This window comes from Drosophila rhopaloa, unplaced genomic scaffold (assembly GCF_018152115.1).
Source record: "Drosophila rhopaloa isolate 14029-0021.01 unplaced genomic scaffold, ASM1815211v1 contig_178, whole genome shotgun sequence".
In the NCBI taxonomy this organism is placed as follows: Eukaryota; Metazoa; Arthropoda; class Insecta; order Diptera; family Drosophilidae; genus Drosophila; species Drosophila rhopaloa.
In genome coordinates this window covers 8,558,517-8,583,462 of record NW_025335059.1, presented here as the reverse complement: position 1 = coordinate 8,583,462, position 24,946 = coordinate 8,558,517, and the positions used below count along the sequence as shown (strand labels likewise).

Here is a 24,946-nt window from a genome sequence, read left to right as displayed (position 1 = left end):
TTGGTAATTAATATTAGTTTATTTAATGTTGTTCGTAATTCATTACAAATTATTAATATTGAATAATTCAGATGGTTTTCCGCTGTCTTAGCCGGGGATCTTGTGTCTCTTTTGGATGTGTGTGCTTGGTGGATTGTGTGCGAATTATACATACATTTTCCAGGATTACCTAATATTTATAATGTTTCAGCATTTCGAGCAGTAGTAGGTTCAAATCGTTCAAACTATCTGTAGTGATTTAGTGTTGCCTCCAACTTTAGTTAATATTTATTTAATTGTTCTATTATTTTACGGTATAAAGTTAGTTTAGCTAGCTAAAAAACACATGTACAGTCGCATATAGGTATAATATGTTTTGTTTTTTTGAAAATATTTGCGTTATTTTTTAAATAACCGTTCTTAAGATGACAAAAAATTTAAGTTTAGGCATAGGCTTATATTACAATTGTGTTTATTGGCCATTTTTGGGAAGTGAGTTGGATACTTCGAATAATCAAAGAGAAATTAAATGGTGCAATCAGCAGGTGAAAAATATATTTGGACAATCGTTTGTAAGCTTGCTTATTAAATTACTGTATTGTTGTATTTTTGATATATGAACCGTTTTCTCGTAAAATTAAATGCAGTTTTTGATATTGGTTAGTTAGAGGGTTATTTGAGTTTTGCTGCGTTTGTTACTGTATTTATGAAGTTTTTTACTACTTTTTAAGCGGTATATCTCGTATTTAATCTTTTCTCGTGTATAAGTGGCGTAACTTTTCTGTTTAAATGGACGTTTGATGATTATTCGATTCGAAATAATAGCTTAAGGTGCTTGAAACTTAGTTTAAAGATAGCGCAAGATACAAACTTATGCTCGTTGTATATAGAATATGCTCGTATAACTAGTAAGATTTGTATTAAGCTTGCGTTGTTTTGTTATCGTTCTAGCATTCGATTCGCTTAGTTTCGGTCTTATAACTATGTTTTCTCTTGAAATTGGATTTCAATGCAGTGTAATCCTGCGTTCGCGTCCTTGAGCAGGCCTGCTAACAATAAATTAGTGCTAGATCGGAGGACGGGCTTCCCGTCCTTCGAATCACCAGCCGACTAGAGTAATAGACTAAATTTAACAATTCCTTTGGGGGCATCAGATTAGAGACTACAACTAGGAATGGTCTTTTATTTTGGAGCAGGGATTCAAACTGAATCGAGTCAATGGGTCCATCATTTAACTGAATAGAAATGCAGTTCTAATTTCAAATATTAAAGAATTCAAAAATATTTTTTAAGCGGCTTGTAAATAGTTTTTTTAGTTGGTTTCACTTGTTTAATAAAATGTATGGAGTGTGACCTTGTTTAAAGTTAGGTCGATAAAAATAAAAAAAAGATTTAATACAAATTTGAATTTTGTCTTTTATATAAGCAAATAATAAGAACCCTAGTTTTAGCTAACTACACATGCTTTTGGTATTCATGTTTCGGTTCAAGCAACGGAAATATTTTGTTTGTTTTGAATCCCCTTTTTAAGAGAACCGTGCTTAGATGGTCCACACCTGGACCTTTTCGGCCACCACACACCAGCTGGCCCGCTCGTAGTAGGAGCTCACGATGTGCAGACTGGCCACATGATGGTTGATTAGTGCGTCCAGCTCGCCCTCGCGGAACACATGGTAGTAGCGGTGGTGGGTACTGGCTCCTCCCTGCGAGGGGCTGTCCAGAGAGTTGGTGGAACTGTTCGAGTGCTCCAAAGATTCATTGGAGGGTCTCTGTTTGAGGTTCGCCGGGTGGTTTGGCTCCTGTTTAGGTTGCATTTGCTGCGTTGCTGGTGGTTGAACCTTTAGGGCCGCCAAGTTGCGCCTGCGTTGGCCGTAATCCGCCATTCCCTCACCCAGCTGATCACCGCCTCGGGCTTCCAGGGCCTCCGCCTCCGCATCCTCGTCCTGTTCCTCTAGCTCCTCCTCCTCGGGTATGATGTCGTCCTCGTCCTCCCTCACATCACTATCGCCATCGTCCTGAAGGAGATAGGCTGTCTCCGGATTGAGTTGGTAGTGACGATTCCGTTTGTAGTTAAACTTGGAGATCTTGCAGTGCTCGTAAACGCCCAGGGAGTAGCTGGACTCGTTCTCCTCCTCCTCCTCTTCCTCACCATCCTCCTCCTGGATGGTGAAGCTACGGGTTTGTGAGGAAAGTGATGAGGTGGATGAGCTCACGGGCGATTGCTGGAGACTCGGTTGCGTGGACAGATTCGCCAGCATCAGACGACGTTCCCTGAGCTCATCACGAAAAGCACTCAGGTCGCCATTGGAGCGCTTCTTGCTACCGCCCAAGAACTCGGATAGATCTCCCATTCCGATCCCATCCAGATATCGGCATTCGGTGCGATTGCTTTTGTCCTCCAGTTCCCGCTGCAGTTGGGCCGTCAGCTGCTCCGCGAATTCCGCACAATCCTGCTTCTGAGTAGCCTCTCTCTTTTCGGGCAAGAGTGGAGCACTATCCGCATTCAGTATAATATCATCTTCGGCCTGGGATCGAGAGCTATTGATCTGCAGCTCTCCCTTGTGGTACTGCTCCTGCTGCAGGCTGATTAGCTGCGCCAAGCTGGGCTCTCCTTCGTCCTGGGAGGCGGAATTCGAGTTAGCGGAGGCCGCTCCTCCTTCGTCACTTCCCGAGGGCCCCTTGGCTAACCTTGGAGCACTAATCACACTGTCTATGGAATCTGGCGAGGAGGGTTCACTGGAATCGCTGTCTAAATCATCGGTGGCCGGATTGAAAAGCTCCAAGGAGAGTAGCTTACTGGCCAGTGAGGAGGAGGATGCCGACGTCGATACCCCCGAACCAGATGCTCTCCTTACGATGGGGAAACTCTGGCGTTGCAGCTGCAGGGATTGCTGTTTCCGGAATTTGGGAATGGGTGGCAGATCTCTGATGGCTTGGCGGGTGATCCTGCGTACAGGTGGCGACTCCTTGAGCGGATCTTTTGGTAACTCCTTTAGCGGCTCTCTTTTTTCCTTGACTGGCTCTATTTGCTGCTCTTTTTGCTGCTTAATGTGGGCCTCATCAAAGCTAAACCTAGCTGGCTTCGAAGGTGGAGTCAGGATGGCCATGGCAGCGGAAACAGCCGACGTGGATTGCGGCGGAGAGGTCACCGTGCCCTGAATGGCAGCCGGAGAATGGGCTGGAGTGGGAGGGCAGGGCATGATTAGCGGCGACGTTGGCACTGAGTGGGTGGGCGGCAGTCGAGAGCCGGTATTCACACCCTGATCCCGAACAGCGGCTCCCTGAGCCCTTTGCCCATTGCTCGAAGACGAATTGCTCGAACTGGAGTTTGAATTCTGGTGCTGCTGCTGGTAGTTCAACTGCTGCTGATGCTGCTCCGGCTTGGGTATGAAAATGACCGAGGCGAAGCTGTCCTCGGATTCAATGCTAGTGTCCGATTGCAGGCTGCTGTCCTTGGAGGAGTCCGAACCGGATTCGCGGGAATGCCGCCGGGCCTTGTCGCCCTGAGCGCCATCCGCACAGGCGGGACACTCCTGCTGATACTGGCTGCAGTGGCACAGATTGCCCATGGTGCACTCCACACTGCTGCAGTACGTCACGGGTCCCGAGGCCGTGGATGGGGGCAGTATCAAATGGGGCAGATGATGAACCGGGTGGTGGTGGTGATGATGGTGGTGCTGATGAGCCAACGCCGACGCTCCCTGCTTATTGTTGTTATTCAGCGTGGCGTTCTTGTCCGCTTGAGGGGAATTCTGGGCAGGATTAGGCTGCACCTGCGGTCCACTCTTTATGTTTTGGATCAGTTTGTTTATGCTCGTTTTGGTTACCCTTTCCAGGCTGCCCGTGGAGCTTTTGATCTTTGTTGTGAAGCCCTCGCGGATTACTTGAAGCCGTTTGGAGAACAAGGCCGATCTACACAGGAAGGCTTCATTCAGGGAGGTTTGTTTCTGGATGCGCTTGCGCACCCTCTCCTTTTCCCTTAAGCGATTGCAGGCCATCAGATCCTCGTTGAGAGAGCTCTGTTTGCGCAGAAAGGTGGGTGCACCAGATCCTCCTCCCGATGTTCCTCCCCCGACAAAATCACCTGAAGGTGGCGTGGCCGTCGACGAGGCATGCTGATGGAAATTCCCAGCATAGCAGCCACTCCTCGTGTACAAGCTACTGCTCACTCCGCCATTGGATCCATTTAATGTACTCACCATCTGAAAGGATTCGGGGGCTGGAGGCGTGGCGGCGTCATCTTCGCACAAGGACTGCTTCTGCTTGATGAGCTTGGGCCTTCGGCTTAAGGTATTCCCAGCACTTGCCGTGGTGGTGGGTGAATGCCTTCCATTCAGCTGGAGTTGCAACTGAAGTTGCTGATCCTCCGGGGCATTGAGTAATAGAGCCGCCGCACTGGCCTTCGATTCGCCGGGTATCAAAGGACCTCCCAGACTGGGAACACTAGAGCGCGAGCGAACAATCTGGCGGGGTGGGGGCTGTAGAATACTGCCCAAGCTGCGGGATTTGAGTCCAGCCGATAATGGTGGATCGGGAAAGTCCTCAAAGTCTTCTAGGCGACGCAGCTCGATGGGAAGGTCCTTGGCGTCCTCGAAGTCCAAACTGCTGTCGTTCTTGGTGTCCTTCGAGGACCACGAGTCCATAAACCACGCATGTCGACGTCCACGGGCCAGTTTCTAAGAAAGTAATTTTTAAGTTATGTATTTAAATAAATGAACTCAAGTCTGTAATACCTGAATGGCCCGGCGAACGAAACTGTAGCAGGACTCTCCCGGCGAGGACGAACTCAGACTGGAGCTATCCCCATCCCCAGCCGATCGGCTGGAGTTCGTCGAGTCCTCGGTGTAGGCGTGGTAGGGCGGCTGAAAGTTGTCGTCATCCTCCTCATCCGAGTAAGAATAGTTTCGATTCTTGGGCGGTTGCCAGGGTATCAGCACATCCTGTGACTCAAAGCGTCGATGTCGCTGCTCCAGCGCCCATACGGTAATCACCACCCGACCGCCGATCCTAAGGATCCTGGCCAACTCTCTGAGCGCCTGAACACGTCGCTCTGTGGTGGCGAAGTGGTGCACCACCGCCAGCGACAACACCGCATCGAAGCTGTCATCCCGGAAAGGCAGCTCCAGATTGTCACACAGGGCCACCTGAAAAAAGAGACAATGATTTACAATATTTTATGGACTTAAGTGGGTGTATTTTGTATAATAAAGTGCGATTAATAAGTAAGATTTGAGTGTGAAATGGTAATTCCTTTCCTTTAATTTCCTTTAATTATGCTTTTAAAAACGTTATTTCTCTTATTAAATATTTTGATTGATTTACTGTGTTAATAATTTCCCAAGGTGGAAGCCCAACCTCCTGCAATCCCAGCTAACCAGCGATCCCCGGGGAAGCCAAGCCAATTAAGTTGTGTCAAAGATAAGTCCTCGCAGGAGTCTCTTTGTGGGGTCATGAATGCTCTGTCGCTGACATCGAGTCTTTGCCAGAAATCTCCCTCGGGTCCTGCCCGCAAAAGTATGCAATTGAAATAGCGGAAGCTGTAGCAACTGAGAAGAGCGGTTGCAATTTCAAGCCCTGGACAGAACCATCAATCGCCTTCAAGAAATGTTCAACTTTCAGGATGGATTACACAAAACGAATTTCCATATCAAAGCAATGCAGCTTGATTGAATAATCCGTTTTACCTTTCGGTTGGCTACATCATTTTGCAATTAGTAACTTTTCCGTGCTGGAAAAAAACAAAGTTATCGGTTCGGTTGGTTGAATGAAAGTTGGCTTTGACTATTTGTCATTCAAATGTACACTGGGGAAAAATTCATGTTCGAAAGTTGTGTGCTTGGCCACAACTGACCTATCACAATGTGGCCAAAACTACAGTCTTTGTATTCAACTCATTTATATTCATTTTCGTGTCATGGCCAGAACTGGTGGTGTTGATTACCATGTCTGGAATAAAGGGAGTTAACCAAACAAAGGTGCATTCTATTCGTCCAATATATAGATGACAAATGGCAGAGCTCGTCAGTGGATAAATTAAATATCGATTCAAGCTGATAACGGATATGCATTTCCAATTCAGAATTTCCCTGGAAATAGTGCTCAATTGTCGTTTGCTGAATCAAATTTACATGGGCCGTACAAAAGCTAAGTTTTATATTGGAAACGACTATGTATTATATGTTACATCTCTCTGATAAAATGACAATTTATTTGCTGCAATCTTGTTTTTCCGCTTCCCTCTCTTATAATATCTGTGTATTTGCGCTCTCCCAATTTGTGGGTGTGTTTGTCTGCAGAAATAAAAATCCTTGACCCACCAAGCCTTTCATTTTGCCCAGAGTTTTCCGCTTCAGGTGCTGCCCACCTGAGAGAAATTTAGACCTCACCATTACAAGCTCGAAGTCCCTAGCAAATATCAATTAACATAAGTGTTTTTCGGCCTCTGAGCATTCGATGGGCATTGAACGAGAGCATAGAAATTCTGGTCTTGGTAGATTTAAATTTCATTCAGAGTGCAGAAAACGATTTATTATTTAATAATTAAAAGTTGGATGTTGTATAATCCTTTTTGTTGCGATGGACATATATATAACAATGATTTTAAAATTATAAAAATAAATATCCTTGATTATTAACATAAGACATTTATATAAAAGAAGGAAACAGTTTTACAATTTTTAAATTTTCAGATTTATATGTATTTTAATGATTGTAAACGATTTAAGTAATAATAGTTCACTTATTCGTTTTTGAAACTATTTTAAGAGAGATTGGATGGAATTCCATAGACAAAGAAAGCAAATGCATCATTGTTTTCTCGTCGTGAATGGTCCCAAGCAAACAAACAGAATCTCATGCATTTTAGGATAGCAAGCTTTTGTTTCTACTTATGGGCATGACTCTTAATGCACGGCAATGCAGACCCATTCATCTGGTACCCACACCTACACTTTATCCTCTGCAGTTACTCCTTTCGATGTCCACGAAGCGATGAATGCGCTCGCTGACAGTTTTCCTTTATTTGCCTTGTTTTTCCTAGTGCGCTTTACAAATCGTATTTATAGCAGATGCCATTTTTCACATGAGGGGCTTTTGTGGGTGTGCGATGTGTGTAGTGTCACGCGGGTCGGGCACATGACGCCTTTGAAATTTATGTTGGCAGGGTTTCTAGGCGGAAAGTGTCAGGTGAAAGTGAAACACGTTACACATACGCCACGTTGCACGCTAATGAGGCCAAAGCGCAGCGCCTTAGAAAGGGCGAAAAGTCAGGCGGCACAAACTCTAGTAGTTTCCTACTACTATATTGTTAGCATGGAATTTTCTTTTTATGTTATTATAAATATAGTAAATAGTAAGAAAATTGTTATATTGCAATGGTTTTCTGGTAATAAAAATCGTTACGCATTCGACACGTTGCACGTGTCAAAGTGCTAGGCAAAAACCCAAAACAGACTTATAGATAAATGACATATACCTTTGTATTTTTTAATAATAAAATGTTGTCAGCATATATCAAATGTTTTTAACCTACTAAAAAAAGTGTTAGTGAAAAACTTGCAACGCAGTGAAAAAGATTCTATTATGTATCAAACAAAACATCCTCTTAACGACGTAAAAATGGCGTAACGATCGCACTTTCAACATACACAATTTCTGGTATTAAATTCTGTGACGAAAAATTATTAAGCCTTTAAGTAAGCAAAAACAAATTTTTAAATTTTTTTTATTGGTCACGCTGAAAAAAAAATGTCAGTTTAGACCAAAGCTTCAGTTCTTTGTCGAAGGGAAAAGAAGGAGAACATTTTAAAAAGTGCATTTATATAATATATTTATATATAATATATATACAATATATATGTATATAATATCTATATATATATTTTATATATTATACCCGTTTACTTTACGAATATACGCGTTAATAAATAAATTGTAATGAGCCGCATAACTACAAAAATAGTGAGAAAGGAAGCAAACTTCGTCATTTTATTTCCCTTTTTTTACTCTTTGGGTAAAATATGAATATCAATTAGACGTTTAATAAAAGCAATTTGATTTGGTGTAATTGACATTAGTTCCATTTAATAAGAATCTATATAAAATAAACGGAATCAGCACCTCATCGCTTTATCATGAAGATATACATGGGAATTGTGAGCTTTTTACTTGTGGCCCTTGTGGGGACCGAAGCCCAAATCATCAGGGTTCCATGGGGCCCAATAAGCACGTGGAAAACACATTAAATAATAATAAAAATAATAAAAATGTCGCCCAATAGCTGTTTGATTTTATCGAAAACAACAGGCTAAAAACTACACTTGTTATAGAAGCGATCCTCCTAAAAAACAAGCTAAAGGTTTAACTATTATCAGCTTGTCGACCTTGTGGGAAGCAAAAACCAAATTGAAAAGTAATCTTAAAACATGGGAAACTAAATAGAACATATATAGTTTATTTATTTATTATTAGAACACAGCAAAAAGGTATATGCAAAGTAAAGAAAATACAAATGTAAGCATAATATATTATAAAATTGCCAACTGAAAATAAAACTCATTACGCATACGCCGCGTTGCTCGCAAATAAGGCCAAAGCACTGAACTGAAGGCAAAGGGAAATATATACGCACATACTTTATGCAGTCTCTTTGCGGCTTATTTAAATGGCGCTTTGGTAAGGAACGGAGGCTCAGGCCATCTAAAAAACTCAGAAAATTGCAGGTTTCAGCTGGCCCAGAAAGCAGCTCTCTGCACCTGCCATTATTGAGTTTCACTTTTTATGTTTCTGCGGTCCTGTTGGCCATTTTTATGCGCCATTTTTGGGGCGGGTTAAGATTTACGAGGATGTCTCGCTGGTAGTGTGATTTTTTGGTGCTCGTGTTTGGCTGCTCCACTTGCCGGTTTTATTGCTTCACAAAATTATTGAAAATCAGGCCATGCACGAGCTGCAGAAATCAAAGTTGCAACTTTGTGTCCGGGCCAAGTTAAATTGGTTTTGCATAAACTTTGCCATCCCGCAGCAAAACTTCCATTCGCTTGCATGTCACGTGCGCATTTTGTGCATTCGCTGTCGGGTTTATTTTAAACACATTAGGTAAATAGAAATAAATACCGATTGAAACCGCTTTGCTATGCAAATTATCAGGGCAAAGTGATTAGAAACACATGCGGACAATCAGTGACAAGCCAAATGTCAAGGACTCGTCGACAAATAATTGGAGGCAATAAGCTTCTGTCCGGTCACGGTAATATGGCATGTTTTTAAATAAATAAAGCCTCTTACGATAATAGGTGGGCGAAATGCAGCAGCTGCTGCTGCAACCTTGCTGTCAATTCCACGCAAAAGCAATTTAAATGCGAAGAATACGTGTTGTCGATTATTACGGCGGCGTGGAAAGTAAAAAGTCCGAGAAGGGCATTATCCACTTCTTGAGAAATGGTACACTACCGCCTGGAAATGGCACCATAAATAAGCGCGGAGCGTTAGTAATAGATTATGGGAAAAAGCATTGCATACCTCAGGCAGTCATGCCGCTGAATAACGGTTTTTATATAGTATAGTCGGTCGGGGGATCGCAATTTATTGTTGTTCCTTGTAAAAAGGAAATGTCGGGGGTTGCCAGCAGCAGCAGCGGGACAAAAGAAAATGGAAAAACTATGCAGCAGAGTTGGGTCGTAGTTGAGGGAATACTGTTCGAGGGGAGAACTAAGTGCGCTGTTCTTCATGTTCATTATGACATTGTCGAGCGTATCACTTAATTGTGCCAGCAGTTCGAGGCGTGCACTTTCACCCTATAAACTGTAGAATTTTTTAACTACATTATGAACACAATTTTTCTGAAGAGTACGAAAATAATTTTACATTGTAAAATACAATTGGCAGAGATTTTAGCTCACAATAAAAAGTGTCTAGGGTATGCATTATTTTAGATTTTACATTATAAGTAAAGGCAATCTTTCAATGATAAGTTAAAAAACAAAAATCGACTAGATTTGTTTTAATTTTTCCTACCAGTCATGCAATTTACTTTTAGTTAAAGTGTTTATACTCGATTAACATTTCAATTTATCGGTTTTGACTGGCATATTTTATTGCAGCTTACAACGTGGAGGATTCTGAAACTGTTAGCGAAAGCTGCTGCAACTCGAACTGCATTAAATGCAATTGGCGATTATGCATCCTTTTTGGCTGCCAGTCATCTGCAGTTTATGGGATCTGGCTCGTTGGCTGGCTCTCCAAATGACTCGTTTTACGACACCGTTGTGGACCATTGCAATTATAAGGCATTAAAAACTCCCAAATGCAAAAGGCGGGCGGAACATGTGCAAATAATTCCCAATGATAAGCATAATTTATGCGTGCTGCTAATGGCCAACTTAAGTGGAGCAACCAGCATTTGAATCTAGCAAATGTTTAACGGCCCTCTCACTTTCCCCGATTCAATCTGCTGCTCCCTGTGCGGCTTGTTAGAGGAAAATGGAAAATAGAAAATGGGCCAATTGCATGGCAAAGAGAACTCCAAGGAACACGACCGCACCAAACACATGCAATTAGCAGGCTGCAATTAGATTTCACACAAACTTGATGAGTTCATGCGAAGCTCATTGCGCAATTTTCGCTAATCAAGAACACACGTGGGCACTTTAAAAAAGGACATGATTCTTGAAACTGTGTAACTAATCAAAAAAGGTATACTTCCAAGAAAAGTCCATAAAAAATTAGAAAGTTATTCCTGTGATTTTCATAAGTTTTACTTAGCAGAATAAATTCATGACAAAAGATTCATTAAAATACTTAATGAATAGAAAAAATTAGATTTACATAGGAAAACAAAAATAAAACTTGAAAAATCGCTACTTACAGGACTTATATTCTGTTCTAGTTTGCTATGGCATGTTCTCATATGTCTTTTCATAGTTAGTTAGTCATGGGTATTAAAAGCAATATAACTTTTAATAAAATCAATTTGCTTATGTGTAATTGACATTAGTTCCATTTACTTAGCAACTCCATAACGGGAACGGAACCAGCACCACCACCTAGCTTTATTATGAAGATCTATATGGGAATTGCGATCTTCCTACTTGTGGGCCTTGTGGGGACAGATGCCCGAATCATCAGGTATCCATGGGGCCCAATTGGCACATGGAGTAAAAAATAATAGTCAATAATAATAGTTAATAAAATTGAATGGCAACAAATGAGAGTGTAAAACGCTTTGTCTGAATAACTATAAAAATAATAAACCATCCAAAAATGTTGGCTCCTTTTGATTTGATCGACATCGGCAGACTCAATAATACACCAAACAGGTATATTTGCTAAATGTGTAGTTATACATAAGTACAATGGTATACAATTTCGGTTCGCCGAAATCAGGCATTGTTCTTGTTTTTTTTTACTCATCGATTGTTTTTATAAGTTCAAAAAACCAAAAGAACAATCTTTTTTTCTTCAAAAATTTATTTAAATCATAAAATAGCCTTGAATTTCATCCGGTTGTTCATAGATATTATAAGGTGTTGCAAGTGCCTACTCCAAACATTTTTTTTCGATTATATGGCCTTATAAACATTTATTTTTAGTGTTTCTGAAAATAAAGCCAAGCTTTATACAATTTATTACCAATAAATTGTAAAGTTATACTATCATTTAACAAAAGGGCACTCAAAATTTGTAAGGAAACAAGGTATCCTAACGTTACCATACATTTTTATTGGCACCCTGCGGTTTTCCAAATGGAAGCAGACCTTCTGTTATAGGTTTAGTATATGCGAAGGAGTGATATTTAACTAAAGGAGTTAGGACATACCTCGCCGCCCTTTTCGTGGGCCACTTTGCTTAGGCGATAGCAGCGCTCCACGCCGATGGTGCAGATCGCCGGATTGCATTGGGTGAGATACCTCCCACTACCGCAGCCCACGTCACAGACCACGGATCCGGGATCGAGGCCGCTGAGGAAGTGGGCCATCCGCGGACGAACCGGACCCGTTGGCTCCTCGCAGTGCTCATAGACATCGTGCACATAGGCACGTTCCAGAGCCGCCGATCTGCCACTGGCATCGCTACTCGAGGGCTTCTCCTCCGCCACTGGTTTTGCGGATTGTGGCAAAGTCTTTGTAGTCTCACTGACAGGTGATGTGGTTCCACCTGCTCCTCCACTTGATCCTGTCTCAAGAGTCGTGGCTGCGGTTGGGGATATAACTGTGGGCGCCAAATCACCCGCCTGTCCTATTCCCGATGCCGCACTCGTTGCAGTTGCCGTTGTCAATTGCTTGGTCATTGTGGCTGCTGTCGTTGCAATTGTTGCCGCTGCTCCTGATGTTGCTCCTGTCGTTGTGTAGCACTTGTCACTTGTTGTCGAGGGGCACACTTCATCTGCGAAAAATATAAAAATAGAAGAAGGGAGTCAGAAACTGGATTTCACTCGTGTCATAAACATGACACATAATAGTTCCATCCAAAAAAGGTACTGTCAAATCTTTTAGCTGGCTTAGGGTATATCTATACTGAAACCTGTTAAAGCAATTTCTGGGAAGAGAACTTAATCAATAAAGAAAGTATAAAGTAATACAAAAAAATTATTTTATTAAAAATTTTTGAGCCCAAAAATGGACTATTTTATCACGAAAATATGTTTTTTAAAATATACACCCATGAAATCTTAGACAAAGCTTTTGGATATGCACACAGATCGACATTTATTAAAAGCGATTTTCAATGGTATAGCTGACATTAGTTCCATTTAATTAGGCTCAGTATATAAGCATCATTTGTTGAAAACAGGTTCATAAATCCAGCACCTCCTCGCATAATCATGAACTTGATAATTTTGGCTTTTCTAGTTATCACTACTGTAAAACCAAGAGGCCAATGGAATGGTATCACGTACCCATGGAAAAACTGGGGATAATATCTATTTAAAATAATGATTAAATGTACAACGTTTTAGCAACGTTAAAAAAATAATTTAAGCATATAGATATAAGCTATTTTTTGTAATTATTAATAGATTACAAATATAGTATAAAATACTGTGTGAATTACAAAAATATAATTAATTTATTAATTAATTAATCATATAGCTGGATTGCTCAAAGTAAGGTTCTTAAGGACTTCACGTTTAAGTGTTCCACGAAAAGCAATTTCTGGAGTATTGAAGAGAGTTCTGCGAAATGCACCTCTTAATACCTTCGTTATGCAAACTGGAGTGTAATTTATAATCCGCCAAGCAATTTGTATAATTAAGCCAATTGTCTGGTTGAATGCGGACCATAAAGTCAATTTCAGCCCGACTCCTTGTTGCATGTCGTTAGAAATTTTAGGAAAAACGGAGAAGGACTACAGTGCATGACATCAAGTCGTAAAATCGTTAGAAAAACGTCAGCAAAACGCACACAAAGACACGTGCGAGTTGCATACCGGATGTGGGCCACTGTTTTGGGTTGCCATTGTTGCTGACATTTTATAACCGTACTTCCGGTGGCACTTTTGAATGGAAATTTTAACGCCTTGGGCGCAGTGAACTGGCCATTGTCAGCGCCAATAAATTGCATTAAAATGCTGTTGCACAAATGGAAATTACCCCGTGGGTGGATTCAGGTGGGCGGTGGGCGGTGGGCGTTGGGCGAAGGCAGATGGATGTGGGTGGCTTGAGGCTATTTCCAGAGAGCCACAGCAGCCGGCAGTGGGAGCCAAACGACATTAGTGCAGTAAAATGGAATTATAATTGAAATCTGATTAAAAGCAGTTGTAGTGCCAACAATGACGCAGCATTCAGAATGAGGATGGGGGCGTAGAATGGGGGGTACGACTAGAGACCTCGCATAGCTCATGTCCTGGGGGCGTTAATGAGTTGGCGCACATTTTGTGTATGTGTTAATAAGCACTGTAAATGAGTTATAAATGTATTTTATGACATTTTGATTGAAATTAAGGAAAGGGAAGGAGAACGACAGAGCTAAGAAAGAGGCTACATATATAGAGAGCGAAGTATGGGAAATATATACATGTGCTCAAATTAAGAATGAGCATCATAAATCTTATGAGGTTAATATTATAGCTTTCAGAAAGAAGATTTTAAGCCACAGTATCGTGTTAGTTCTCGTTTCTTTTTTAATATTGGGCAATGATTGCAGTGATTCAAATTTACACTTAGCTGGGGAAATTTCGCTTCCGCAAGAAAACTTTATTTTCAGGTCACTGAATTGCTAAAGAGCACCCTTTAGCTTTTTCTATAGCTATCTTAGGTCAACCACACCTATTTAAAAGATTTTCTTCTTATTCCTGTTTATCCTGCTTATCTCCGATAGCTGCCTTTTCATTCTTAGGACTGGCTAAGAATGATGAGCTCTCATTAACATCGTTTGGCCTGTGTATCCTGATCAATAAAGTGTTTTCCCATTACCCATACGCCGCGTGGTCCAGGCGGTTGCTTACCTTTTGTGGGGCCGTTGCTGCTGCGCTGATAACTCGCATTCAACAAAGCCGTCGACGACGCCAGTTCCGCTGATAACATGCGACAACAAAGCCGATGGGCTGGTGATATATAGATGATGGGGATATAACGACAGCCAACAACAACTGGGCCGTGGTTGGAAAATCAATGTGCATGCATAATTTAAAGTCAGTTGCGGTGCCTTAGACCCTTCGACATCAAGTTGGCTGTTTGGCTGATGATGGGGAACCTCGGGCCCTCGACAAGTTGGCGACGCGCGATTATTTTTAGACTTTCGAAGCGGGGCACGTTCTGTACGATAATTTGCTCAATTTATATTTGAAATCTATCATTATGGCAACTACACGGTGTAATTGATGTGCTTGGTTTTTGTTTTTGTTGGCCACTATGGCTAAGGACACGCTCTCCTGGCGCTGCCACACAAAATAGGATACACAAAATGCTTTTCCACGGGAGCTCCTGTCAATGCCTCTGGCATATGACGTTTCCTTTGTGTGCGTGTGTGTGCTGGTTAGTGAGTGTGTGATTTTCTGCTTCTTCCAGGCACTTTTCACTTGCACTTTCCCTTTGGCCAAAGGCCTTCCTAATTAATTTTCCATTATCGCCTTCGATTTGGTTTATTCTCGTATTGTGCTTAATTTCTAGGACACTAGCACTTGGCGCTTCACTTATATATGTATATAGAGCCGAGTGCGGTTGTGTGTGTGTAAGTGCGCGTGTGTGAGAAGTCCTGTTTCAGCGAATTTCCCGTTGCTGAAGCCGTTTTTCAGCCCCGTGTCTGTTCTCTCGGAGTCAACGTCGCGTACTAACGCGAAAAGCCCCTTGGACTCCAATGCGTTTGTTCAAGGATGTTGCTCCTGCTGCTGTGGATCGCATTGGGAAAGCTTCGTCAACTTGACGAAAGCTTTCAGGAGCGGGGGCCACCAGCTCACAGCTGTTCGCAGAGAGGGAAAGTGATGCGGGGAATTGGAGCGGGAGAATTCGTCAGAGTTTGAGTTATGGTTGATTTATTTTAAAAAGAATTTCACCATAAAATAATTTTTATTTATCAGAAACAAAGATTAAACTTGATTAGGGCTATATGTGTCATATTTACTATTCTGAATTATATTTTTAAGTGTCTAAATAAATTTTGAGAACGAATATTTATATATTTTTTATGAGAAGAATATTGTTGCCCGATTTGAAATACTTCGGGAAATAAAAAATTTCATTAAAAAGGACATAAAATTTTAATGATATTTAAGATCATTGCATTATATTAAAAAATAATTCAAACATGATTTAAATTGACTTTAAATAGTACAAGTAATATTATAGTGCTTTAAAGATTCAGCATTAAATGAACCTGAAGCAAGTCTTAGTGATTTAAGAATCCTTTAAATATTCAAAGGCATATAACATAAATTGTAATAGTGCTTTAAAGATTCAGCCTTAAATGAGCCTGAAGCGAGTCTTAGTGATTTAAGAAACCTTTAAATATTCAAAGCCATATAACATAAATTGTATTGTTCCAAACTCCCACCGAGAGCTCAATTAGACTTTAAAAATAGCCGACCCAAGGCAATTAAAGTGACAAAAGAAAGAAAGCTGTAAATTCGTCTTTGTTTGGTTAACTCGAGTCGGCTTGTCAAATTTCATGAATGAACGCCAAAGCGCAATTGAAGAAGTCAAAAAGTGAAAAAAGGGAAAAAGCAACAACCTCACATGAAAAGTCAGTGCACAGAAATAGAAGCTTCGTCGAGTTGGCCAGCGAGATGTGTCGAAAATAGCAAAGAGCCAGCCACAAAATAGGCGAAAAATAGCTCCACGAGCTGCCAAATGGCGCAAACTCTACCCAGAGTGCGTCCCTTTCCCGCCATATATCCATTCCACTTGCACGCGTCACTTGGCCCATCGCCCGATTACATTTGATGAATGAAAAGCTTTTTGTTTTGGCTTTGCCGCTATCTGCGAACCGCGTGGAAAAGTGCGAGTACCGATGGGAAAACTCCCCTCGAAGTCGGTGTAGTTGTAAAGTAGCGCCATCCCCTGACGTCTCCGCATAGTAAAAGCTTGACTTCCTTGTTTCCTTGGAGTGGGTGGCATCCCGAGCGTCACATGTCTTTTTTGGGCCGCATGACTAATATAGGCAAATGGAAAGCGCGTCGCAGGATGTGGCGCACATTTGGCGACATGCCAGCGCAGATACGCATTCTTAAACAAAATGTTTCTAGACTTAAAGAAATTTTTTAGATATATTTTCATTTTTTCTATGGAATCTATGAGAACTTAACTTAATTTACCTAACTTAAAAAAAAGAAGGTAAGAATTTCGATTGGATATCCAGCGTTCTAAGATTTTCATTTAATTTTTTTTGAAATATTTAAACTTTTAATGATATTTTGTTGATGAGGACACATTTTTTCAGATTTGATATTGAAGTGACAATTTATAATTAATATTGATCTATTTAAATTTTAAAAAACTAAAGATTTTTATTCGTAGATCAGAAGAGTTTTACTAAAATCTCTCAGCAAAAACTTAAAAATTAATTTTTCTCTCAGTGCTAGCCTCAAACTGGTAATGTCTGATTTTTACCGGTAGATGAGTTTGATGTCGTCACAGAACCGGTGGATACGCTATTGAATCATTCACGAGTCAGTGAATGGAGTGGGTGTTTTACGGCATGTTTTGACAAAGGAAAAACTTTTCTTATGCCAGATTGAACTAAAAGTAGAAGTTTTCAAGTGGAAGCGACTTTTATGATTTTGTTCGCCGAATGTTGGGCTATCTTTAGCGTGGGCCGAATACGTCATAGCCTGCGATGCCTCGAAATTAGATTTGAATTTTGGTTGGGAGACATTATATATAAATATATAGCATATATATATATATAAATAAATAGATTACCCTGTGCCATTGGATGTGTTCTCGCCTTGGGCGCACGCCTGGCATCTAACGAATGTGGCATCATTAGTTCTGTCATAGTCATAAATCATACGCCCCGTGGAACGCTGTGTAGCCGGCAGCACGCCAAGGAGCCAAGGACGAGCGCACGGATGGGCGATATTGCGGCAGGACTGCATTGCTAATAATGTCACGTAGCACAGCTTTTGACAGTCAAGTGTCACACACACTCCAGCCGGAATCCAAGATTAGGTGATGCTCAACATGGCCAATTATGAGGGCAGTTGCACGGAACTGCGGATCTACCCGGCCCATTCGCCCTATTTGCATCTTTTCTTATCTGGCGCAAATTTAATTACAAAAACTGTGCTGGAAATTATGCCAAAACATACGCAAGGACAGAACGCGGCGGCCATACAAAAATAAACAGGAAAATGGCGAGAGGAAAAACTCATTTCGCAGTGCTATCGCCGCCCGGCAATCAGAGCAACCGCCCACGAACGAATCCTTATCCTTGTCCTTGGCAGGCTAAGACATTTCCTTTTTGTGTGTGTCGGCAAATGAAGTGCAAATTATGCCAACGGCCAGTGCAGGGAAAAGCGCGGAAAACAAAGCGCTTTCCACGTTGCCCCGAAAAGTATGCCATACACACAACTGAGTGAGGATTTTAGGGGGATTTAGGGCCAGATTACATGGCAAAGCATAACTTTATTGAGGTTGGCCTGGCTCCTACCTCCTACCTCCCACCCTCCACTCCTCCATTCTTAACCCTCTAATGCCTGGCGCGTGGCATTGTCAGCACAATCGGCGCCAGTTGAAATGGTCGCGTGTAGTCGGTAGTTTGTGGTAACCTCGCTTTTTGCCGGCCTTTGTGGCGGCTTGATAGCATATCTTGTTGCGCATTTGTCCATGTACCACGGTCAATGTTCGGCCCCCGGCCAGTGTCACCCTGACGTCAGCGTCCTCCTGCGACCCCCCTTTTCTCCTGCGCCCCTCGCCAAGGCCAAACAAACTGTCGTCCAATGTCGCGTGACGCACAAGGATATCGAGTCCTGTGATTGTCGTCGTCGCCGTTCTGCCTTAGATGATTTTTTCTAGCTTTCGTTGTTTGCTCTGTCACGTGTTTGCCCAGCCAATTAGAGTTATGGTCCGATAAAAAGAGAGAAAGGCGGAGAAAGTCTGCGAGCTTTGGGAGCTTTTGTGCAGCGGGGGCACAAACCATTTCAGATATAAATATTTATTGGGGCGGAAAGTTAAAGGAGCGGTTTTATCTAAACAGGGGCCCAATGTGTTTGAGTAATTGCAGTAGGCAAAATAATCCCATTAAATTATTTCATTTACTTTTATATTAGTGATAAACATTTTCAAGCTGGATATATAAATTAAAATAAATGTCAAAATTGGTAAACAAGTATTGCTCGTGCTGAAACGAAAAGACCACAAAATTTTAGTAAGACTTCTGATATGTCCTTTCTCAATAACCGTAAAATTATTATCCAGAAATAAACTAAACTCAAAACATGGGTAGATCGATTCTTCTGGTGATGAATTTATATATATTATAGAGTCGGAAATGTCTCCTTCACTGCGTTGCACACTTTTGACGGAAATTATAGTACCCTCTGCAAGGGTATACAGACTTCTTTGAACATGCTAAAGAAGAATTTCTGTTTCATCACTGAAAAATAAATATTAAATTAAATAAATTATAAAAACAAGACATTCTTTAATTTTACATAGTGATAATGGGTATTTTTATTGATTTATTATTTCAACTTCCTTAAGATCTTGGTTCGTCAGTGATTCAAAATGTTGAACAGTTTTTAGGTGAATTCACGTACTGGGACCTTTGACTAGAAGTGCCTGATGACACACGGAGTGGCTTAGAATCTCGTGATCTTGTTGTGATCGGGCGAGGGGGGCAGCGAAGAAACCGAGGAGCGGGAAGGACTTTGCTGGGGTCGCGGAGGAGGACGTTGTGGATTGATGTTCGCATTGGCCTGGCGGAGATTGGCGAAGAACTGCTGGCGACGTGGGCCTCCTCCTCGCAAGGGTAACGTTGGAATCTCACTGGGCGACTGGTGGTTCATCTCCTCCTGTGAACAGTGCCGCATGGCTGGATTCACGCACTCATAGACACTCTATAAGATTAAAGTTTTAACATAATGTTTCTATTATAATATCCACTTAATAGCAACGTACCTGATCCGAGGAGTACTGATTGTTCTGGGCAAACGCCAGCGATGTTAGCGAGGGCAGGGCCTGGGCAATATCCGACCGCTCAATACCCCTCACAATGAGGAAGGTGCGAGGTATCAGGATGCCCACCAGTACCGCCCAACCAGAGGCCTGTAGTCCCAGCGGAATGGCCGCATCGCGCCACTCATCCCCAAACAGGGATAATGCTATCCAGGCGACCCAAATCACCATAATGAGCACCGCACCGATCACGATGAGGACTCCTTCGCGATAGTTGCGTTGCGATCGGTATATAGAGGGTATCAAAGCGCCCACACAGCAAAGCAGTACGAAGTCGTAGGCCAAAAGACCCCATAGCCATCGGCCGTAGTATATATTCTCGCAGGATATGGTTTCCGAGGCGACGTGCATCACCACTAGAAGCTGCACGGACATGCCCACTTGGGCGACGATACTGAAGGCGCAAATCACCGCCTGGATATAGCCATTCACGTGGGACAGGAAGCCACCCTCCGAACCAATCGAAGCCAGCATCACGGCTCGGCAGAGGAGGAGGGAAAAGACAAAACAGTAGACCAGAGTCATAATGAAAACCCTCACCGCACACAGGGTATTCAGAGTTTGGGCATCCTCGAAGGTCACATGCGAGTTGCGCTGCTCGCCCACATACTCAATCGAAAAGGGGACAAAGGAGCAGAAGACCAGGATGAGGGACAGAAGGAGCAGGATTGAGGTGGAAGGATTGCCCTCGAAGACATCGCCCAGCGAAATGCGCACCACAATGAACACCAGGATGGCCAGCGTGGCAATCAGGCCGAGAATAGCGGCAGTCAGCCCAGTTGCCACCCACGTGTCCATCTTGATGCGCCAGAACATCACCGATTCGCCATCGAACAGGAAGGGATATCTCCTATTATCACCCGCACTGTACTGGCAGTTGAACACCTGTCCAAACTTGGTCTTTAGCTCGAGACTTGTGTGATTATCCCGATTGTAGTGGTAGTAGGTGGTCACATTGCTCACAAAGTTCTGCGTGGCAATCTCACGCAATTCGGTGCGGGATTCCCCCGTGATCTTGTCTAGCGTTTGGACTTTCTTCTGATACATTTGGAAATTCATGGAGGTGCCCATTTTCCGCATCAGCAGTCGCGACAGGATCTCAGCTGTATCATGGGCTTGACGATACTCCGATGTCCTCCAGTCCTCGATGAAGTTTAGGAAGTTGAAGCAGGTCTCCACCTCATAAAAGTCACTTTCCTCATCCCGTTTACAGTGCTTGGACAGGGATCCACGCAGCCAGTTCATCAGGTCGATTATGGTGCCCGCGAAGCTCAGGACTCGCGACGGCAGCACGCTCTTCCCGATCAGGATCTCGTCGAGAGTGGAGTGCGTGGAGTCTAGCTCGGTGGTTGTACTTAAGTCGATTTCTTTCTCCATCAAGATAAAGGCTCGGTTTGGTAGATCTGTAATATATTGATCACAAGTATTTTTACCTTTTTTAATTGGTTTTTAATAGTTTGGTTTCTTAAGACAATAAGAGTGAAATTCTGCCTAGTTTTAATAATTATTCTGAAATAATAAAAAAAAACGCTTCACATTTATTTAGTTCCCAAAAATGTTTCGAAAATAATAAAACCAACGTAGACAACAATCCTAGTAAATACAAAAAGTGGAAATACTGGAATATGTTCGGTCTTTTCTTAAATACATTTTCATTATTTTCTTGAGGTAACTTTTATTTTATTTTCAAAACTTTATTGCTTACCTGCAATAAATTCATCGTCTGTTCGATCGGTGGGAACGGAAAACAGAGTTCCATTTTCTTTGAAGTTGCTGGCCAGCTTATTGCCAAACATTATGTACACATTCTCGTCACTTTTGAAGTGCATCAAGCACATGTGCTCCTGGCGGGCAGCCTCCATGAACTCGTTGTACATCTCCAGAGTTTCGGCAGCAATTTCCACGGATGCGATTTTCTCGCCCCAAGGCATTTGGTGCAACAAATGTGCCACTTTGGGGAAAAGCTGGGCGCGTGTTCCTGGTATTGGCCAGATATTGTACTCAAGGTCCTTTATAGTCGACTCCAGTTGTTTGTACAGTTCCCAGTCAAGGAAAATGCCCATGGAGTGAGGAGTGCATTGCTGCAGAAATTGAACCTCCTGCAGGAGCAAATTCTCCGCCAAACTGTCGTTGTCGATGTTGATGGCGCGAATTCCTATAATTTAATATTTGGTTTTGTTATGCTACTTTGTTGAAAATACTTTGTTGGAAATACTTTGTTGGAAATACTTTGTTGAAAATAATTTGTTGAAAATAATTTGTTGAATAATAAAATTGCTTTTAACTACAAATAATGTTTGTAGTTACCATGTAGGCAACATTCCTATTTTAGTAACCGGGGTTTTAAATATTTCGTCTTATACCAACCAATTTCAAAGTCTGCCATTATGATATTCGCCTGGTTCACTCGATTGATAACGAACAACGCCGAGTCAGGATCCTTGGTCAGAACACTGAGCATCACATAGCCCTCGAGTATCTGGACAAACTCCTCCTGGTTTCGTATCACTGTTCCCTCATCCGCACTGTTGACGGTCAACTGCAGACCTTTGTGACATATTTCCGGCACTAAGTTGGCCGTGGTTCCACTGCTGCTCCCTTCGGTTGTGGATGAGATGAGTGGAGCCAGTTGGCCATCGACGGAGCTGGAGACGCCATCGTCGGTGGTTTCAGCCACCGTTGTTGGGGCCTTTGTGGTAATACTGATGGGCTTGGCCTGTTGACTTGTGGGCTGCGGTTTGGTAATTCGAAGGGGAGCGGACTTCTTAGTGGGTGATGTCACCTCCACCCCATTGCAGACCAAGATGCAGAGCAGTGTGAATAGGATGCATACCAGAGCTGGAAATTTAGGTCACAATTTAATTAATTTCAAAAACCATTCTTTTTTTCCTGACGCGTTATCGGAAATATACTTGTAACTATTTCATTTAACGCTCCCATACACTTAAAGTTCCAAAAAAAACAGTCTTAGTTTTAAAAAATATTCATCCAATCAGTTTAATTTTATGTTTTTAAATATATTTAAACTGAGATGCAATAAATTTGTGTAAATAATAAAAAGTATTTCTTATTTTGGGGACAAGCAAAAAATTTTACTCAACAAAATGATATTATCAATTATTAAAAGATTAATAATTAAAAATTAATAATAATTATTTAAATTGTAAAATATAAGTGAAAACTTAAGGAAAATCAACTAAGATAAGCTTGATACATCAGAATGATTTGCAAGCTGATGTCACCTTGGCAGGTCCTCTTTAAGATTAATAAATAAGTACTTGAAAAATGTCTTGTTAAGCCATCGATTGACTAATACCTTGGCTCAGTAGAAATCAACAAAGCTCAAAATGTCATTGTCAATTGCCACTTCAGATTAAGCACTTGAAATATTCTCAGAATAAATGTAATAAATCCCCTTAAGATGTCATTTATTCCATTGCATTTCTCTTCTGCCCTTCAACATTTACTGAGCACTTACCCAACGGTAATGGCTTCCTCCGGCCAGACTGCCACGAACTCATGACTTTATTTTTTAAAGTTTAATGGTTTTTAATTAAACAAAAAAGTGTCCGTAACAATGAAAAGGATTTTTCCAGTCTTTTCTTCAACATGTACGGATAGTTGGTAGCATTTTAAGAGCACTCTAGAACACAGAAAGAAATTGTAAGTGGGATATTAACAATTAAAGGCGACAACTTTGAACCGAGCAGTTGAATCGTTATGCGAACTTCTGAACAATTTTAATTTTAGCTTTTGCCATTTTTCCGACCACTTCAACCATTTGCCGACTGCGTGGAGAGTGATGCACTTTAATCGCATTAAAAAATGTCACGCCAACACAGTGTTTGGCTTGGCACAGTTTCCACTTTTCCATGTCCGTTTCTTCGTGATTTTGCCCACTATCAGTACAAAGTAATGAGGTGGAAAATATTTCTGTTTCGCATATTCTCTCACTTCGGGAAAATCAATAGATATTTTTTTGCGGCGAATCTTGGAATTTATTGCACCGCACTTAATACACAGATTTACGCACTGAGCCCTCTGACAGTACGAGCCACAATAGTTTTGGTTTCAGCCATGGCTGGGCAATGGCAAAAAATAAATTGAACGCCTCAGTGATTTTAGGGTCAATTAAACGATTCTCGTTTTATATTTGCCCAGTGATGTACGCAGCACTCAAACCATATATTTTGTTTATCCATGGACGACCGATTTGATTTGTAAGCCGCTGTGTTAACGGGTGCAGTATTGCAGTGCCCCCGAACAATGCAATTATGTTCTATTCGATTTTTTCGTATGTTTTATTTTATTTTATTTTCGTTCGAACCCACCCCCTAAGAAGCTAACGCGGAACACTGATGTGGCAATGTTTTGCACCTGTTTTGACTGTTTTGTTTTGACTAACTTGGCTTAGGCCCGGCACTCGTTGGTTGCTATGGTTATTGGCTCAAACTGTCACTCGAAATTGAGTGCTTTCCGCTTCGTGTGTACATTTTCCCATAATTATACAAATAAATATGTACCCCGAGAAGCCAGTTCAAATATTGGTCATTGCAATTAGCCGACTCGCTGGTAAAAGTTTCGGGTTACAGGGTGGGAAACAGGGTTGGCTGTCAAAGGTGCCGATCAGTAATTGCAATTTTGGCCACTCTTAGGTTGAGCTCTTGACAGCTTGCACAATATTTGTTATCCATTTGGTTTATCAAAATGCTTCGTTTCATTCTGCGGTTATCCAATCTAAACTGTTTCCCAGTAAAATGTTGTGAGGAATATCCTTGAAAAAAAAAAACACACTCGGGCCTTGGGGTTTGACATTCACAGGGCGCTTTCCGGGTTTTGGGGTTTTGCATAACACTATTAATTAATGTCAAAGGCAACAGTAGTCGAAAAACTGCAAATTGCATTTGGCCACATTGCGTAAGTTTCATTTCTACACTTTTAATCTACGAGCTTGAACTTTTTCTGCCCCGAAAACTATTTAAAGCTTGACTCGCTGACCTTATTTCAGTTTTATGGTAATTTATTTAAATTTAAGTTTTATTTCGGCATACACGCCAATATGTCGTCGACGGACCACGTTCACGTTTAAACGGTTTTGGCCAACTGAACTAGCGGAAGAACTGGCAGAACCGCGGCAGTCGTAAGCCCATAAAAATGCAGCTGCAGGTTAGGGTTATTGGGGGTGGTCTTAGGCCTTATTTTCCACTCGACTCATTTTCACCTGCTCGGGGGTGATGCCTTGTTTTGTCCAGCTCATGTGGTTCTTGCATTGCAGTCAATATAATATGCAGTTATTAGTGACACCAATGGGCATTACTTAGCCGGGATTGGGATTCCCAAGGGCCAAATAGGTCAGATTTC

The 24,946-nt window shown here is 41.8% G+C and overlaps 2 protein-coding genes across 2 annotated transcripts; both read right to left on the bottom strand.

Annotated features, from left to right (window-relative positions):
- Positions 1–44: 44 nt before the first annotated feature.
- LOC108050998 lies at positions 45–15,223 on the bottom strand. Its single transcript, XM_017132940.2, has 4 exons — positions 14,419–15,223; positions 11,792–12,357; positions 4,713–5,123; positions 45–4,655 (listed from the first exon to the last, which is right to left on the bottom strand). Exons 1-4 carry the CDS (start codon positions 14,495–14,497, stop codon positions 1,521–1,523), a joined length of 4,191 nt encoding a protein of 1,396 aa, XP_016988429.2. The 5' UTR covers positions 14,498–15,223; the 3' UTR covers positions 45–1,520.
- Positions 15,224–19,062: 3,839 nt separating this feature from the next.
- LOC108051001 (protein bride of sevenless) lies at positions 19,063–24,676 on the bottom strand. The gene is made up of 6 exons (XM_017132942.2): positions 24,584–24,676; positions 23,064–23,228; positions 21,953–22,423; positions 21,291–21,740; positions 19,529–20,988; positions 19,063–19,467 (listed from the first exon to the last, which is right to left on the bottom strand). Exons 2-6 carry the CDS (start codon positions 23,104–23,106, stop codon positions 19,210–19,212), a joined length of 2,682 nt encoding a protein of 893 aa, XP_016988431.1. The 5' UTR covers positions 23,107–23,228; positions 24,584–24,676; the 3' UTR covers positions 19,063–19,209.
- Positions 24,677–24,946: the final 270 nt, after the last annotated feature.

Coding starts and splice junctions, on each gene's coding strand:
- LOC108050998 (XM_017132940.2), bottom strand. CDS start 14,497: ATGTTATCAGCGGAACTGGCGTCGTCGACGGCTTTGTTGAATGCGAGT. Junction 12,358..14,418: donor CAGCAACGGCCCCACAAAAG/GTAAGCAACCGC, acceptor TATTTTTCGCAG/ATGAAGTGTGCCCCTCGACA. Junction 4,656..4,712: donor TCGTTCGCCGGGCCATTCAG/GTATTACAGACT, acceptor TTACTTTCTTAG/AAACTGGCCCGTGGACGTCG.
- LOC108051001 (XM_017132942.2), bottom strand. CDS start 23,106: ATGAGTTCGTGGCAGTCTGGCCGGAGGAAGCCATTACCGTTGG. Junction 22,424..23,063: donor GAGGAAGCCATTACCGTTGG/GTAAGTGCTCAG, acceptor CTAAATTTCCAG/CTCTGGTATGCATCCTATTC. Junction 20,989..21,290: donor AGACGATGAATTTATTGCAG/GTAAGCAATAAA, acceptor AATATATTACAG/ATCTACCAAACCGAGCCTTT.